The 17,711-nt window shown below is 36.4% G+C and overlaps 1 protein-coding gene across 2 annotated transcripts; it reads left to right on the forward strand.

Annotated features, from left to right (window-relative positions):
- The first annotated feature begins 3,399 nt into the window (after window positions 1-3,399).
- On the forward strand, window positions 3,400-17,711 carry LOC139967046 (uncharacterized). Of its 2 annotated transcripts, XR_011792831.1 has the most exons (9): window positions 3,400-3,847; window positions 7,991-8,063; window positions 8,693-8,745; window positions 9,394-9,522; window positions 10,070-10,269; window positions 11,538-11,609; window positions 12,510-12,723; window positions 13,512-16,585; window positions 17,587-17,711. XR_011792831.1 is itself a non-coding variant. In XM_071970694.1 (8 exons), exons 1-8 carry the CDS (start codon window positions 3,628-3,630, stop codon window positions 13,559-13,561), a joined length of 1,011 nt encoding a protein of 336 aa, XP_071826795.1. In that variant the 5' UTR covers window positions 3,400-3,627; the 3' UTR covers window positions 13,562-17,711. The 2 variants fall into 2 exon arrangements, 1 of the variants encoding a protein (XP_071826795.1); XM_071970694.1 differs by having other exon boundaries at window positions 13,512-17,711.

The following is a 17,711-nucleotide window of genomic DNA, read 5'->3' on the forward strand; positions in this document are numbered from 1 at the left end:
ATGTTTAGATGATCTGCCCGGCAAAAACACTCTATGTAAGAGGGGTTTCCGACTATTGCGAAAGAGAGCTTAGCCTGGATGAATGTTTCCGAGCTTTAAGTTCAATGGTTAATGATGATAAGTCCCCAGGTAGTGATGGGCTTTCGGAGAACTTTTATCACATGTTTTGAGTGAGTATGTATACTAGTGTATGCAATCTATAGCGGTATTATTGCCCTTTTACTAAAGCCCCCAAATTACACCCATCCCTCTCACCCATTTTCTTGCTAATTATCGCCCACTCATCCATCTAAATTGTGACTACAAAACTGTGGTGCCAAGGCAATTGCTACTTGACTTAAGGGTGTTATTAATAGTATTATTGAGCCACTCCAGACTGTCTTTTTGAAAGGAAGGTTTATTAGTGAAATCATTCGCTTCGTTCTGGATCTTGTAGAACCATATTCGAATATTAACATTCCTGGTTATATTTTTCTCTTTGAAAAGGCTTTTGAAAAGTTAGAATGGAAGTTTCTGAATTCAGTGTTGTATTAAACTTTGGTTTCGGTTTCAGCTGCAGGCACTGGATTATAAGTATTCTATATTAATATTTCTGCTTGTGTGTGTAACAATGGGTTTGCTTCTGGTTTTTTTTCACTCTGAAAAGGAGTGTGAGACAAGGTTGTCCCTTCAGCCCTAATCTTTTTATCCTATGTGTAGAAACCTTAGCCTTACAACTTAATTTAAATAATGGTATTTAAAGTGTCGTGGTTGGAAATTCCATGATTGATATTTTACAGTACGCTGGTGACACTCAATTGTTCCTAGACAGTACCAAGACTCTTTGCAAGAGGCCCCGCGCGTTTTGAATATTTTTTAGGTGGCTTACGGTCTCTCTAGCTATTACTGTTGAGAAGTCTAGCCTTTTCCCCTTGGATCGTTAGTTCACATGCCTCTAGCTTTTCTGTATAAGTTTAATCTTAGCTTGAAGTTTTGTCCGGTTGGTATGTTGGGTGTGTATATTTTAAGCATAATGGGGATGAGCTGTTTCGCTTGAATTTCATGCCAAAGCTTTCTCGTCCTAAAATTGTCTCCGTATCTGGTCTTCTCGGGACAATCACACTCCCATAGGACGTAACAATAAAGTAAAGACTTTGACAATGTCCCAGTTAGTCTTTCTATGTTGTTCTATAATCCTCCGGAGAAATTTATTAAAGAGTTATAGAAAGTGTAATTTTGATTTCTTTTGGGCAGGGAATCCGGACAAAGTCACACGGGCCTCTACGTTTAATGATATAAGTAAAGGGGTCCTTAAAATTGTCCATGTGAAGAGTTTTTATACAAATTCTAAAATGTAATTTTTTTGGGTAATTGCAAACACTTAATATCAGATAGGTATAGTCTCTGCTTGGTGTGATGTTTCTTTTACTGAGTCACACAGTGATTTCAGCAATCAAATTATCTGGAACATATCTTACATTAAAATTAACAATAACATAGTGTTCAACGAATAACGTTTTAATCGAAGTATTGTATATGTTAATGATGTCTTAGATCATAACGAGAGGCCTTTAGTATGGGATAGATTTCGTAACAAATTTCCAGACAGTGGTGTTTCATTCATAGTTAACTGGGGCCTGGTATCTAGTATACCAACAAATTGGCGAGTAGATACAGGTGGGCGAACCAGGCATTCTATTACAATACAATCCGTTCTCCGTCTGTACCTCAGTTTGTTTATCGTCGGTAAAAACCCCAACAGCCTTGCCAAAGTGGGAAACGAAGTTTACGGACATTTCGATTAATGATTGGGGGCGCATTTTCAGATGTGTCCTCCGTTCACTACCAGGGATTCCAAAACTCTTATTTTCTTCAGTTTAATTTTTTTGCATTGAATTCTCCCCACCAATAGGCTTCTCCATTTAATGAATAAATAAATTGTACCTAATTAGTGAACTTTGACGCAAAGAGGTGTGATTTCGTAGATGAACGCAAACAGGTGTGATGTCGTAGGTGAACGCAAACAGATGGGATGTCGTAGGTGAACGCAAGCGGGTGAGATGTCGTGGGTGAACGCAAACAGGTGTGATGTCGTAGGTGAACGCAAGCGGGTGAGATGTCGTGGGTGAACGCAAACCGGGTGTAATATCGTAGGTGAACGCAAACAGGTGTGATGTCGTGGGTGAACGCAAACAGGTGTGAAGTCGTGGGTGAACGCAAACAGGGTGTGATGTCGTAGGTGAACGCTGACAGGTGTGATGTCGTGACTGAACGCAAACAGGTGTGATATCGTGGGTGAACGCAAACAGGGTGTGATGTCGTAGGTTAACGCTGACAGTTGTGATGTCGTAGGTGGAGGCTGACAGTATTTGTTTTATTTTTTAACTTACTTTATTGTTTTGACCTTGGGTTGGAAAGAGTTCCAATTTCGCTTCAACGATATCTGAAGTTATCGATCCCCAAAATGACTATAGTGTATTCAAATGCATACTGTAACCCAATTTTGAAGACAATCGGAAGCAGAGTTTAAAATAAAATCATAAAACAGTGTGCATGTATGACATCACACATGGTAGCGTCAGATTCACTTTTGGTACGAACATGTCAACTTCCAATCTTCCAATCTCCAAAACGATAGGTAAGAATTGAATGCAAATTTCACCAGGGTACTTTGAATACTGACTTCATTCGTTAGTCAAAAAAGTACAGTTTCCTCTGGACTATCGTTATAATGTAGAAAGCTGGTTGAAGGGTCACCCATATTATCTCACAATTTCAGTACTTCAAATTACTAAACCTTTTCAAAGGTAATCCATGAGGTCACTCGTGAAGAAAAACTGTCCAGATATTGGAAAATTAGACTTGGAATATTTCTGTTGAATAGTAGTACAATCGTAACAGACAGAAGGGAAGTAGGCCAAAATGAAACCACTTTCTATTTTTCTATCAATATTGATGCTAAAATCCATTCCCCAAGAAAATTCAAGCCTCGCCATTGTAAATGTAAATTCATTGACCTGAATGGTCACGGAAGGGAATAAAATTTGCAATACTGAAAATGTAAGGCGGGAACGAAAAAGAAGGAATGTTAGGGACTGCGAACTTCGAAATTCCAACAATATATACCATAGAATGGCAACACGGAGGAAATGTTATGTGATTTTGGTTAATAGCACAGCGGTAAATAGCACATAACATGGTTAATAGCCCAGCGTTTTTGCTATCTTTCCACCAGGTACCCCCCCCCCCCAATCAAGTAACCTCATTTCTGAACGCCTATATGTTGGTCGTTTGCCTTTGCCCACACCCTATCACTTGTGACGAAATACGTTCCATATGCTATCCCTCCCGATCTCTTTCAAACTGACCCGTTGTTTATACATGCCTCTAGTGCGCACTTCAATAGATTCCACATATGGCAATATCATATGATATGGTTGCTTCATGACCAAACACTGAACAGAGGACGAGTCCTGTACGTGATTTGCCGTCAATATTTACTATACTTCTGGCCTCCCTTGGAATGTGAGGTTATATATTTCATTAAAGACAAGAGTTCGCAGTTAGTTTGAACCTTATACTACGCCTGATCACTGATTGACACATTCAGGTATAGCCTAGCCTGTTTTGATTTGTCAGAAAGTCAAGATGCCTGTCGAAGAAAGAATGGATTCGTTAGTTCACTCGGATACATTGGGAATGATCTCTGGATCCACGAATAATGAACCTAAACCAATGGATACATGCGGTGTTCCACGGTTTTACCTCTTGGTAGTCATTTTATTTGTCGTGTTCGTGTCGATGTCAGTAGCGATTATTCTTTCCTCGGTTGCGATTGGACGCTCACCGAAGTCCTTCAGTGACACTGGTAAGAATTTGGCAACTTATTAGCATCTGCTTACTAAAACAAAGGCGTATCAACTGGAGTAGTAGGTGAGGGAGTGTCGGGGGTATAGTGACCCATCCACTTAAATCAATAAATAGCTAAAAGAAAAGAATGACAGAGAATGTATTCGCAAGATGTAGTTTAGCTAATTCCTCTTTCTAAAATGTATTTTGTTCTTCAAAATCACTAAGAAAAATGTTGCCACTTCCGGGTACTTCGCCACGTAGAAACATGATATGGTTCTGCGCCAATGGCGGCCCTCTGCAATCCAGCCAATAAAACGTACATGCTATGTAGATTCAGCTTGTTGAGTACAAGAACCCTATTGAAATTGGTGGAGGTCAAAGGTCAATGTGGTCAACATCTGAAAATCTTGTAAACACGATAACACAAGAAAGACATCGCACTTCATACTTAGTACGTAGATCTAACTTGGTGAGTGCAAGAATAATATTAAAAATGGTAGAAATCAAAGGTCACATGAGGTCAACAGGCATCAAAGTCTGAAAACCTTTAAACTTGGTAACTCCAAAACTGAAGCTGCAATTAATCTGCGAATTCTCCAATGCTATAATTTTCTGGATGAACATAGTTTGGTCAAATTCACTTCCGTTCAGGCGATTAAGGGGCTGTATATTTCTTCAACGAAACATATACCTGGCATCCAGGTAATGAAATCTGCGTCAGAGATCATACTCGTTCTTTAAACTTGCACTTAAACCTCCTATCACTTTTCACCCTCTGAGGGGTCAACAGGTTATCTCAAATGGTGGAACAAAATTGGCCATTTTCTCAAAAATATTTCACAGTGTATAAACAACGTCATGTTACTCTCAACAATTATTGAAGGGATAAGCCAGCTCAGAATTGGACAAATATGTGTATATTACACATATAGGAAGACTGTTATTTCTGGATATTGAAACAATTCTATATGTAGACTGAAAAAGGCTTATGAGTGAATGACATGGTTGAAATCCACAAGAGATTGCTACACATCTTTGCTGGTTCTCTCTTAATTCTTGGACAAATTTAACTCACTTGCTCTACTTTGGTCAGAAAGTTATGTGGAATTTTGAACACATTGTATGGCATGAATCACAAAGCTAACTGGCTTTCTGATTAGTATACAGTGGCGCGATGTAGAGCTAATAATCTGGCAGAAGGGCTTCGTAAAGAAGATGATTGAAGGTTAAAGTAAACTGTTAAAGATCCACTTATCTATTGATATAGAAAAAAGGAATACAGTTAGATGTATTTTGATGGATCACGTACAATACTGCATATAGGGTATTATCATCCATGGACACTGTAAACTGTATATCTATAGGAGGCTACATCTCTATACCTGAGAATAATTCCTTCCAATCTTGCCAAGTATTGCGGTATAATAAAGATGGTATGATTAACCATGATGCTGGTGGAATGTAAGTGAGTGAAAAAAAGGTCAAAAAATTAATTTTTTTACCGACGAGATAGAGATATGGGTAATAAATAACTCTGTCACAATATAATGTCACGATTTCGGGTCATTAGGTTACGAGTGCAACACCTGTGTTTGGCCTAAGACTACACTGTGATAAAGGTATGCCAAAGTATATATAAGCATTCTATTTTATATTGTATTTTCAATTTGATCTGCGTTTTATCTCTGTACATGGTTTCGCTATGACGTGCCTTCCATAATTCATTTTCAACTTACTACGCATGCCCAAAACCTTGATCTAGGGTCACGGTTAGTGTTTAGGGTATAATATTCATACTGCAACACACCAAACTAGCAATAAATCAATAACCATACGGTGATATGTGTACCTTGAATGTTTCAACCCCAAATTTAAGAAGTTGAACTTTGCAACTTTTTGGTGGTATTTTGTGAATGCATCTGGCAACAGTATAGGTTAAATGATGTCATCATGGCACTTCAGTTTAAAATCGTTTTGTTTTTCGTTATAATCATGAACTCACTTATATACAGAGGAAAATAATATTAAGACTCTTGTTAATGCATCTGGCAACCGTATAGGGTTAAGGATGTCATCGTGGCATTTCAGCTTAAATTCGTTTTTTTTTTTTTTTTTATAATTATGAACTCACTTATATAGAGAGGAACATATCTCCAGAAAGATGGTGCATATTTTAAATACAGTGAACCTTGTCAGCTAAGCAAACATTCCACATGTGTCTGTTTTCAAGGTTAAATCAACAAGAAGACTATAACAGGAAATAAACCTATTTGAAGACCAGTTTGCCGATATAACATTACAGACTATATCTACAGTGATCTAATCCAGGGATGAATCCAGGGTTTAGCCAGTTAAATATAATTTACATTCAATCAACCGTACTTTACGTTAAGGACATTATCCGCCACCGGAATATCAATTGAATGGAGAATTATCAGTTAAAAAGTGAAAATCAATTAACATTTTCTTAAACATTGTCTGACAATGTCTGATATGGCACTAACTATTATTTAAAACTCTTGATAATTCTTATTTTTGAATATTTATGAATTTGTACTATATTTGAATATAATACCCTTTTTCTTACATTCAACGAGTACATTCAACAAGTACATTATATTACGTAGACGGACAGACACAAATGAAATTTGCACCCTTCGTAATTAGAACAACACTTTGAGAGAACACACATGCTATTGATCGCTTTCCTGTCAAACCATCGTCACACTCAGTCAAATGATATAATATATTTAATATCATCTATGTTAATTTACAGTATGGAGGTCTTCTAGCTGGAAACACTCATTTATGAATAACTTTGGTAGAAGGTACAACCTGTTTGTCATTAACGGCAACCTCATTCCTTAAAGGTATGCTGTATTGGTCCCAAAATATGCTACATATTCAAATATGGTCACCTTTGGCCAAAATTCTTAAACTGTGTTTATAACAACCTTCGGGGAAATTTCCTCATTGGGGCATTGTGTTCCTAAAAAAATGTTTGAGAACAATATGAAGAGTAAAGACCTCCAGGAAAGTACTTTTTGAAAACTTCTAGCAATTATAGCGTGCTATAATTTGGGGCCAATACTGACTACCCCTGCGTCGAAATGTCAAAATTAAGATCTTATCCTATACTGCTATAGCTGTTTTGTGTCGATCCATTATTCGATTATTCAATAATTTTTCGGATTATTATTCAATTAGTCGATCAACTATATTCATTACTACCGATTTGCAAAGTTCTTATATTTCCTCGGAACATGAAATGACTATATGACAAATGAATGTGACGTCGTATAAAGGTTGAAAATATTTTAATTAACTAGGTTATCAAGTTTCAAGACAATGTAATCCTGACCAAGTTAATATGTTTAGAAGTAATCAACAAATTTATTAATTTTCTTATACATTTAATAAGTGTATACAACTCTTTATTTATTTGAAAAAAAGACAAATCATTAGCTTTTCAAATCTCAACAAATTAACATTTTTGCAGCAAATTTGTAAAAGTTATAAATGATTTAGCCATTTTTCTTACAAATATTCTTACGTGCCACTGTAGGTTTGTTACTGTGAACACAGCTGACTACTAGAAATCTAAAACTTGTGTATTGTGAATTTATGTGTGGACAATAATCGAAGATTATAATCCATGAAAACTGTCAACAAAGATACTATTAGCCATAGCGTAAAGTAAAACTTTTTCTCATTTATCCTCAGATCAATGATAAGTAGCGTGTATAGCCTGACTGTAAAATGTCTTTACTATTAAGTATTACGATAACAGTGATCTCTTAAATATATCTACATATACAGCTGCAACAAATGATGTCTATGTGTTTTCTCCTATGTATATATATATATATATACATATATATATATATATATACAGATACAACTGCCACAAATGATGACTATGTGTTTTCTCCTATATATATATATACATATAAATATATATATATATATATATATATTTAAATATATATATATATAGAGAGAGAGATACAACTATATATATATATATATATATTTATACAGATACAACTGCCACAAATGATGACTATGTGTTTTCTCCTATATATATATATATATATATATCTACAGATACAACTGCCACAAATGGTGACCATGTGTTTTCTCCTATATTCATCTACAGATACAGCTGCTACAAATGATGACTATGTATGGACTTTTGCAGCAGGTCATACCGGACACGCTTTGGAGTACATGTGAGTTTCATTAAAGGAAATTTCCAACAATCTGTCAATTAATTCGTGTATACCTTTAAATAATGTGTTATTGATCCTAGCTAGACAAACTGCTAGATTCAGTTCCCTGAAATAAATAGTCCTTAGCGAAATTTTATTAAACAATCAATTTAGCTCTAAAAACATATCGTTCTCAAATATTACATTAATATTCATTGGCGAATCCAGAATTTCTCAGAAAAGGGAACCCTGTAGACAGGTATCGGTAGAAAATACCGCTCATGCCCCCCCCCCCCCCCCCAACCCATCATTTACATCGAGTATCGAGCCGGTGGTAAGTTAGATTGAAATTATTAAAAATATTTTATTGTGACATTTTGTTAACCCTCGTTTGAACTAAATTAGAAATCAGAGGATTCGCCATCCTAGCCCTGTCCTATATACCAATTGGCAGAAAAAAAAGCTGAAAATATTGCCAACACGTCTGTTTCATTACACCTCGTTGCCTAATCACACCCCCCCCCCCCCACCAAATCCTATTGCTACAGTGAAAACCTAGTTTGAATATAGTTGTGAACTGACGCTCGCCGCTATATCTACACTAATCTTGATAGACGAATAACAAATGTATGTTCTGTTTCACTCTTTAGAGATGAAAGAAGCGGACAACTTCGAGGTTTCTCGATCGATTTAGTAAACGCAGGTAAAGACGAGAATATTGATATATTATACACATGTACAAATACATATAGCTATCACCATATATTTTGTATATTATTTATGTATTTATAGCCATTTAGATACTATATAAGAAACGACCTGACAGCTATGAACGAAGATCGTTGCAAACCATATATTGCCCCACCCCCTTCACCTTCCCCTATCCCTACCCCCCCTCCAAACCCCTCCATATACACAAGAAAAGCAAGTTAAGGTGATACGAACTGTTTCACATACGTAAGGTTCACCATTTGGGAGATCAACAAGTAGGTATGATTCCTTATCAAATACAAACGGAGTGATGGCGATGGAGATGATGAGACGGTTCTCAGTTGCTTTTGTTATCGGTGGAGGACAAATGTCATTTGGGGTCACATTGACAAAGAAAGGTGAAAACACTCCTCGTCAGCTTGTTCACTCAACGCCAACCGCTGTACAGCGAATCTGGTAAAAGACCGGTGCATGAAGGCTGCTCTTCTGTTTACAACGGGTGCATGCAATTTAAATAAACAGATTAAAGAATAAATATTTCAAATTCTAGATATTAACATATTTTTATATATAAAATAAGTTGGGATAACAATTTATTAGTTGCATATAAACGTGGTTCACCATTATTTTCTCTCAAAAGTTTGCCAAGAAGCAGAAAAAAATTGTGAAATTATTTGGGACTTTTACGAGAACTGTTGGGACTCAGAGACGGGAATGGCAGCTCATGGCGGCCAGGGTCTACTGGGTCGCTGGTACGATGGATGCACAGGTCGGTTTTCAGGGGTGTTCTCACAGTGTTTGTTTGAAATATTGTCAAATGTATGTATGTATGTATTTTAGATCCTCCTGCAAGCAGTCACTCGCAAAGAAGCCTCATTGGCTTATCACAGCCGCAAGCTGACCAAAGTCAGTCCCTTAGATTCATATATAACGTCCGTGATTATAAATTGTCAATTGTCAACAACTCTGTAACTGGACGACATACCTTAATCTTGGAGTTACTCGAACCGGGGACCTTATGATTGAAAGGCACCGGCGTTAACCACTGAGCTAACATTCCAGAGCTAACACTCAAATGAGTGTTGATCTCTCGTGGGGAAGGAAGGGGGGAGGGGTGAGGAGAATTATCCCCAATAGGGTTCATAGCAATGACTTGTAATAAAATGTGTCTTTGGACAGAATCTGCCAATGATGTCATCATGTATCAATAACTATGATTTACCTGAATATATACGCTACTCAGAGACAGAAATCTCTGACATTTGAAACCACGACTCACATTATCTTTTTCTCTCTCTTTTCCCCTTTGTTTTCAGCTTGGGCCAATACCGCAAATCGACGAAATACATTCAAGTTTAGTGACCAGTACCTGACCAATACAAACTTTAAATTTGCTATTTATACCGCAAAATCAAAATCAGGAATCAACTGGCGGGATCTGACTAACCTCACTGTCGGGTTCTTAGATGGATGGCTAACCGATGACACTTGTCTGTCGATGTATGACGATATCACGGTAAACCGAACATAATCGTCGTGATATTAATTAGTTTTCAGTATGACAACAAGAATATTTGTGCAAAAAAATAAAATTGAAATTCCTTTGAAAAAAATACAGTTTGTGTGTTTCAGGTATATTTCGCATACCGTGACCATGCACGAATCCAGTTCACTTACAATCTATGTAAAGGCCTATACATATTTCGCGTAGTTCATTGTTTCATAGTTTTGAGGCATATTTTGTGTATGTCACGAATATTTTACATACCGGTATACCAATAGGTTAATTTCTAGGATATATCTAGGAGCCTGTGTTTCGCATATTTGACGAATATTACAGGTAGTCATGGTTACTTTGTTTTATAAGCAACCACAAACGTCGTTGTCGAGAAACGTATTGACATTGTGTTATATCGTTCTCTGCTTCAGGAATATGGTCATGACATATTTTAAGAATTGTGACAAAAGACGAAAGTATTACCAAGATTAAGAATTTTCAAGTAATGGCGGTCGAGACGAGTGTGGTCGGAATCAATCGTATAGTTTGCTGGGTGGTTTAAACACCAGAACGATTTAATCTCACCCGATCGGAGCACAGACTAGTTTGAGTTACAAACGTTCTTTATAGTCACGTGTTCACAGGTTGTTACAGGTTCCCGATAAAATTACACACGCCAAAGCACTGTTTTGTCCTAACAGAAACGACAGATAGTGATTTTCAAAAACGTGTGCTATAATCGACGTTTGATGATATTTTTCTACTAAAATATTTTTTTTTGAGAAGGAATATGTGGTAATATAGGTGAATGGTGAATGACGTCACTTTATTTATACACAATTATTACGAACCATTGATAGAAATTCACTTAGAGGTCACATTATGTACTAAAGGAAAGTTAGACAACTACGCTTATTGGTCTGGAACTGGGCGGCCCAGAACAAACATCCTCTCCCCCATCCCTACAAACATCCCCTCCCCCATCCCTCCCCCGCCCCATCCCCCTCCCCTCCCTCTTCCCCTAAAGTTTCAAAAGTATTTTACTCCACACCTGATATGTCTGCCCAACCAATCGTGGGTAAACAATTTGGAGGATATAATCTTTTTCTGATTTTCTTTTTGACCGTTGTCATGTTTCCACTATTGATTTAGTTGAAATGATTGGTTTAAAGTTTTCCGGCACATAGAAGCGTGGATCCCAAGGGTGGGGAGACGCGTCTGCAGAACATAACTGATGCATCTGTGCACCTTTTCTTGCATTTTTTATCGTTTTTCTTTCTTCTCAGGGATTCAGCAGATCAAACGCTCGCCATTACCAAACTTTTGACGCTCTCACACAAGCTATTGCTAGCGGAGAGGTACGTTGTGCTAAATCTAAATGACAATTATTTATTTTAATAATAGTTTTTCTTACACTAGAGCAGAGGAGTCTGGAGCAGATTTCCTTGATGAAAATGAAAATACAATGTTATTGATCTCATATTTTTCCGGCCCTAGCTGTTTAAAGGGGCATTTGTAAGAAACAAAATAGTACAATCTAGTCTAATATGCAGTATTTTTTAATGGTTTACAACATTTCAAAATTAATTTGATCCTATAACTATTCCTTATATATGCCCCCATTGTTTGATTAATTTACATGATACTAGGAGGATTGCGAAAAAGTAATGAACTTTATGTCCTTCAAAAATATTTAATAAAGTACTTTATGAGATAACAACAATGCATTTGATGCCTTTATTGTTCTGCGAACATCAGAAAAGAAATTAAAAGGATAGAAAATAAACCAGTTGTTATTGATCCAGATGAAAAGATGCTGATAAGTCGCTTTATTTAATTGTCTTTCACCTAATTCTCAAATCCTTCACCTAATGTCTTCTTGTGTTTTTTTTTTCTTTTCTTTTCTTCATTTTTTTCAGTCTTACTTGTTAAAACTCTTTATATTTGTTATTATTATTATTTTATATGTAAACTAAGTAATTGGATAGCGGAAACAGCCTGGCAAGGTTTATGCAAAAGGTAAAAAGCAAATCAATTTGTGGGTAGAATGGGATACGAACGAGTGCCTTCTGTCTGGATTAGAGACCCTGTTCTAGCATTGAGCTTGTAATCTCATTAAAGATTGATCTCACTAAAGATGACAATATTACAACAACAAAAAAAGCACCGAGGGTCGCTAGTTCGAATCCCGTTCTAGCCAAAAACTAGTTTGCTCATTTGCATTTTTTTATTTTTTTGTTATCCATCCTACGTTTCAGGTCGATTGTGGGTTCATGTTTTATATCGAGCCACTCAAAACCGATCTTCAAGTTCTTACAGCAGGCGGCTTAGAAGACAAATGCAGTAAATCCTCATTGTCGATAATGACTCGGCCAGATAACAAACTGACCCTCTGGTGGAATGACGCATTTCAAAGGATCAGGGACAACGGAGTTTATCAAAAAGTATGTGACGATGTGACAATTAATCATGGTAAGTATACGAAAGGACCCCGCCCCCCCCCCCCCGCAACGCCCTGAATAATAAAAAGAAAAAAGAGTTAAGAAGGTATAAGACTTCTTCTCCTAGTCAAAATTCTTAAAATATGTCTTACACAGCGTGAAGCAGAGGAAGAGACAATCTGTTGTCAATACATTTGTAGACAGCGACGCTTGAGGTTGCTTTAAAAACAAAGTTAACAGACTATCAATATATAACTACTACTATAATTACTGATATACATCACACATGGAGAAATATAAGCTACAAGGGATATACTAGAAATTAACTTTATGGTCACGGTGTGTAAAATGTCCGTGAACTACACGAAAGCAGTGAAAGACGCGAAAATATATAAACCAACATTTGTATTAGTGCATGGTCACGGTATGTGAAATATCATGGAATAAACAAAATATACTTGAAAACATACATGAAATGTACGGGATCATGATACTTGAAATATATTTGAAATACAAGAATTTATGAATATATGACAAAATGTATGTATCTCCCGGTTCCCGATATTGTTTCGCAAGTTTTGTCCAAATTTAAAACGATGGATTTAAGTCGATTAAGTAGTGGATATAAAATGACACATAGATTCATGACATATAAAGAAATGAAACATATTGGACAGTGTTCCTGAAAAATACACAACTTCGGAAATTTTGACTTCTCGCAAATATTAGTAGATATATAATAAGATGAGAGAATCCATACTTTCTAGTTGGGACTTAAAATCATCCTTGATATATTTCTTTGTTTTCTTTTCTTAACAGGACATGTCATAACTGAAATGACGTTGTCGAGGAAATGTCTGGAAGATTAGAGATCGACCGAAAAAGAAAAATCTGTAACCCAAACTCATTTTTATTTCTAATGTTTCTCTTATTGCACTCTTGCCAAATTGCAAAACAACAGTTGCCCTTTTAAAAGGAAATCCCAGTGTTTTACTAAATATCCTGATTCCCCAGAATCCTCACTGAAGGCTCCAGTTCTGTATTATAGAGTTTTACATTCCAATTAGCCTTAGCAACCCTCTGTGGAACCTTCTACGTGCGATTGTTGTGTCGAGGTTTCTCATTAATGGTCAAACGCATTTATGTTCAAGTGACGTAATCAAGTGGAGAAGATAGAGCGGTTGGCGGTGGGGAGTTGAGAGGGGATAAAAACAACATCAAACTTGGGACCGATACGTTTTTTACCATCTTTATCGACGTGAAATAAGCCGACGGGGTCGAAAATTGTGTATTATTCACAGGGTATTAGCATATGTATCTAGGAGAAGGATTCAACTGGCCATCGAGGGATTTTATCCACGTAACAATACGGTGCCTGGAGGCTACATTTACTCCTGTATTATGCTATTGTAATCTCGTCTTACTTTGTCAGTATTTCAAAAGCCTATATGATACTATAGTGAAAATGGCTAAACTAGGTCTAAATATTTGCGACAACACTTACGGCATTAAACACGTAAGTGGTATTTTTACTGTCGATAGCACCATTACAATAATAATAAACGCGAAGATGCTCAATGACGAAAGCGGTATTTTCTGTTTTTGTTCATTGTTCTTGACCCGACCGATGATAATTTTGCCCGAAAATGTGAACTCTCTCACCGCCTCGAAGCTGTTTAACAGATTAAGTTACCTTTTGATATTTATGGTAGCTGGCTTTCTGTTTACATCCTGTTGCCAAGCGTTTTGTGTATTTGTGCATATTAAAGGGATAGTCCAGTTACGACAACGAGCTAACAAAAAGTGCCAAACGATACCGCCGACTTACTGTGAATTTCGTGATGTCCATTACACGTTACTGGTCCGGTTTGATAGATATGCTTCTAAATTATGAACAGTTAGAAACAACTCGACCCCCCTAAACAGCTAAGATAACATCTTTGTCTGTTTGGGAGACATCCTCAATTGATTAAAAGTCGTGTCAGAGAACTATCATTGTTTTAATCTGTTATTTCATAGTGCCACGTTACGATCTGAAACATTTACACTCTCTTTGTTTTTTGTTGTTGTTCCTATTTTCATTGCACAGTGTGAACAGTGTTAACAATAATACCAGTAGCATCATTGGATCATGTAAAGAGCTACAATGTTTCAGATTCAACGTTTGTAAAAATCCATCTGTATTACAGAAAATAAAACAGTTGTACTGAAAGAAACAGACACGTAAAAACGATTGAAAGCACATCCGGGTGTCCATGATGTCATATTAGCCTTGATCAAGTCTTTACCCTTGTGTGTGAAGAACCATTAGATCCGTGATATCTACCAAATAAAATAATATTTTTTTTACCATTTTGGGTAAATTGTACGTCACAGTTTTCTCTACCATGTCAATAGTAAAGATGGTTGGGTTTTTGTCTCAAAAAAAAAAAAATGAAGTGTCGTTCAGTTTCGATGATGGTTTAGAAGTCAAAGAATGAAGGCATTGTGTAAAAAGAAAATGAAACCTCTTATTTTCCTTTGTTTTTTGTTTTCTCAAATTGTCCTGATAAACGTAAGCAGTATTTGCTAATAGTGATAATATTAGGTATTGTAAAAAACTTCGAAACAATGTTCACGGCTATCACTATAAATAGCGAAGACAACAACCAAAGTAACGCATTAAAAGAAAATTAAAATAATCAAGACTTCAAGCACCATTTCATATGGCTTTGTGATTTCATTTTCAGATTTGATCAAGTCTGTTATGTATAATGATAGGAAGGAAAAAGGAAAATCTTAACCATGGGTCTACTTAGTAGAGCCATTTCGTCTTAATTGATTTGAATAGTTACTCAATCATTCACGAAACATACAGCTAACAACATAGATAGCAATTCAAGTTAATCAACAGATTGAAATTATTTTCTTTTATATCGTTGCTCAAGAATCACATGGATTTAACCATGGAGCTATAAACAGAGCCGCGACACAGTGACATTGAGATTGGCGGGCAATGGGTGATAAATACAGCGCTGTTATGTTTACGGTTACAGCAAAGATACTTTTAACACGGTCATCGAATACCATGGGGAGAGCTTGCACGGAGATATAAAACTGTATGATGCAATTAATGACAGGTATTCAACTTGCTTGAACATCGCAATGCATATATGGTGTAGCGTACATATTTCACACTACAGCGATCACGTGCTAACGTGTTTTTATAAAGGCAATCATGTGTTTACCATTCATGGCTAAATATTGAATACACGACCAAGCCCTCACCAATAACTAATGTATTTATGTGACATTTTTCTTTTTTACTAAGAATACAAAGGTTTGATGAACTTTTCTACCTATTATATGGATTCCCCGTATTTGGTAAAAGAACCTCAGTAAAACTGGTGGAGATGAAAATGTAATTTGAGGTCAACATAGGTCAATGCATGTTAACAAATTAAGATAACTTGAAGACTTCATCTTTCGTACACGAGCAATATTTTTTTTCTGTGAAGGTCCAAGGTCATTTGAGGTCGACGTATTTCAAATTTGAAAACTTTGTAAATATAATTACTTAAACAGTGAAGCATGTGTGAGGGAAGGTGGCGAAATCCATATTCATGAACTCTCCCCTTAGCAACTAGTTTGACCTGTGACCCGACAATTTGCCTGTATCTACGCGCGTAGCACAGTGGACTGTATTGTTTATCTGTACTGTCACTCACTAGAACAGTGGCTTTTATTGTTTTGGTGTACAGCATCCCTTCCGTTCTAGCTATCGTGAGCGTTGTTTCTGCACACACGCCGTCAAACCACTGTAGCAATATCACGTTATCAAGCAATCAACAATTTCTACATATATCTATTTTAAAGTTTTATCTATCGCATTCGGGATGTGAGAAGCTGTAAAGGTAAATATAAATATTCACTTTGATCACCCAATATCAATTTTAAGTTAAGAAGTGGTTCATTCACGTGAAATATAGCCAAATTGTGGTCCTCACGTGTGCTTGTTAGTCAAGTATTGGCAACATTACTCTCCTTGTTGCATACTCACTGTGTAATAGTCCTGTAGGCTAATCGTAAACGATCGCTTACGAAGAGTCTACGTATTATGTCTAATTATACTTAAATGATTGTTTTCTAGATCACACTCAATTCAAATGTTACGTTTATAATACCGTATTTACGCTATTTCTTGTAGCCTAGGTCTAAAGTATATACAGTGTGAGCCTGTTTGTAAATGCCTTACACTGTGTATATGGTAATAACGTGCTAGGTCGTTGTGTAAGAGCGCCACCTATTAAGATGGCGGCCCCCATGTATCGTTAGATTTATGTACATTACATATTATATTCAAGATGGCTGCGCCCATGTACCGTTAAGTGTATTGGTTCACCATATACATATTGTGCTGAATATTGCATTGAATATTGTATCCTAAATAATGCAACGATGTCATAGTATGTCCTATATGAATATCTCGGAGGTTATTTAGCTGCATTTTTCAGTTAAGGTTAGAATGCCGTACCTCAAAGTAAATTAACTTGCAGTTTATGGTCATGAGTTTTAGTTTATGAATCGTTGTATCAGTCGAGGGTAAATCGAAATGGATAGGTACGATGTCATATTAAATTGTGTTAATTTGTTTTTAGAATGCAATTGTGGTTGTTTAGAGGCAGACGTGCCATAACTTAAATGTTACTTCCACTACTCATCCTGAAGTGTTATTTTATGAATCGTTTAAGGTTTGATGCATGAGTTAAATACCTGTGTCATGGCATTTATTATTCATGTTGTTTCATAGACCTATATATTTTGCAAGGAGGTATTTTGTCTTATTAACCGTTGATTACTGAGGTTTCATTTATGGATTTATACTTATGATTTCTTTTCATATTTTTATTAACAGTTTCAGAGCTTTAGGCATCCGTCCGGTGGGTTGTACCACCGTCCTCTTTTTATCCTCTTCTATATTTTACTGGCTCTTACACCCAGTAAAGGCTAAGAAACCCCTAATAAATTGGAGCAGAACTA

The sequence above is a fragment of the Apostichopus japonicus genome, chromosome 1 (assembly GCF_037975245.1).
Source record: "Apostichopus japonicus isolate 1M-3 chromosome 1, ASM3797524v1, whole genome shotgun sequence".
Taxonomy (NCBI): domain Eukaryota; kingdom Metazoa; phylum Echinodermata; class Holothuroidea; order Aspidochirotida; family Stichopodidae; genus Apostichopus; species Apostichopus japonicus.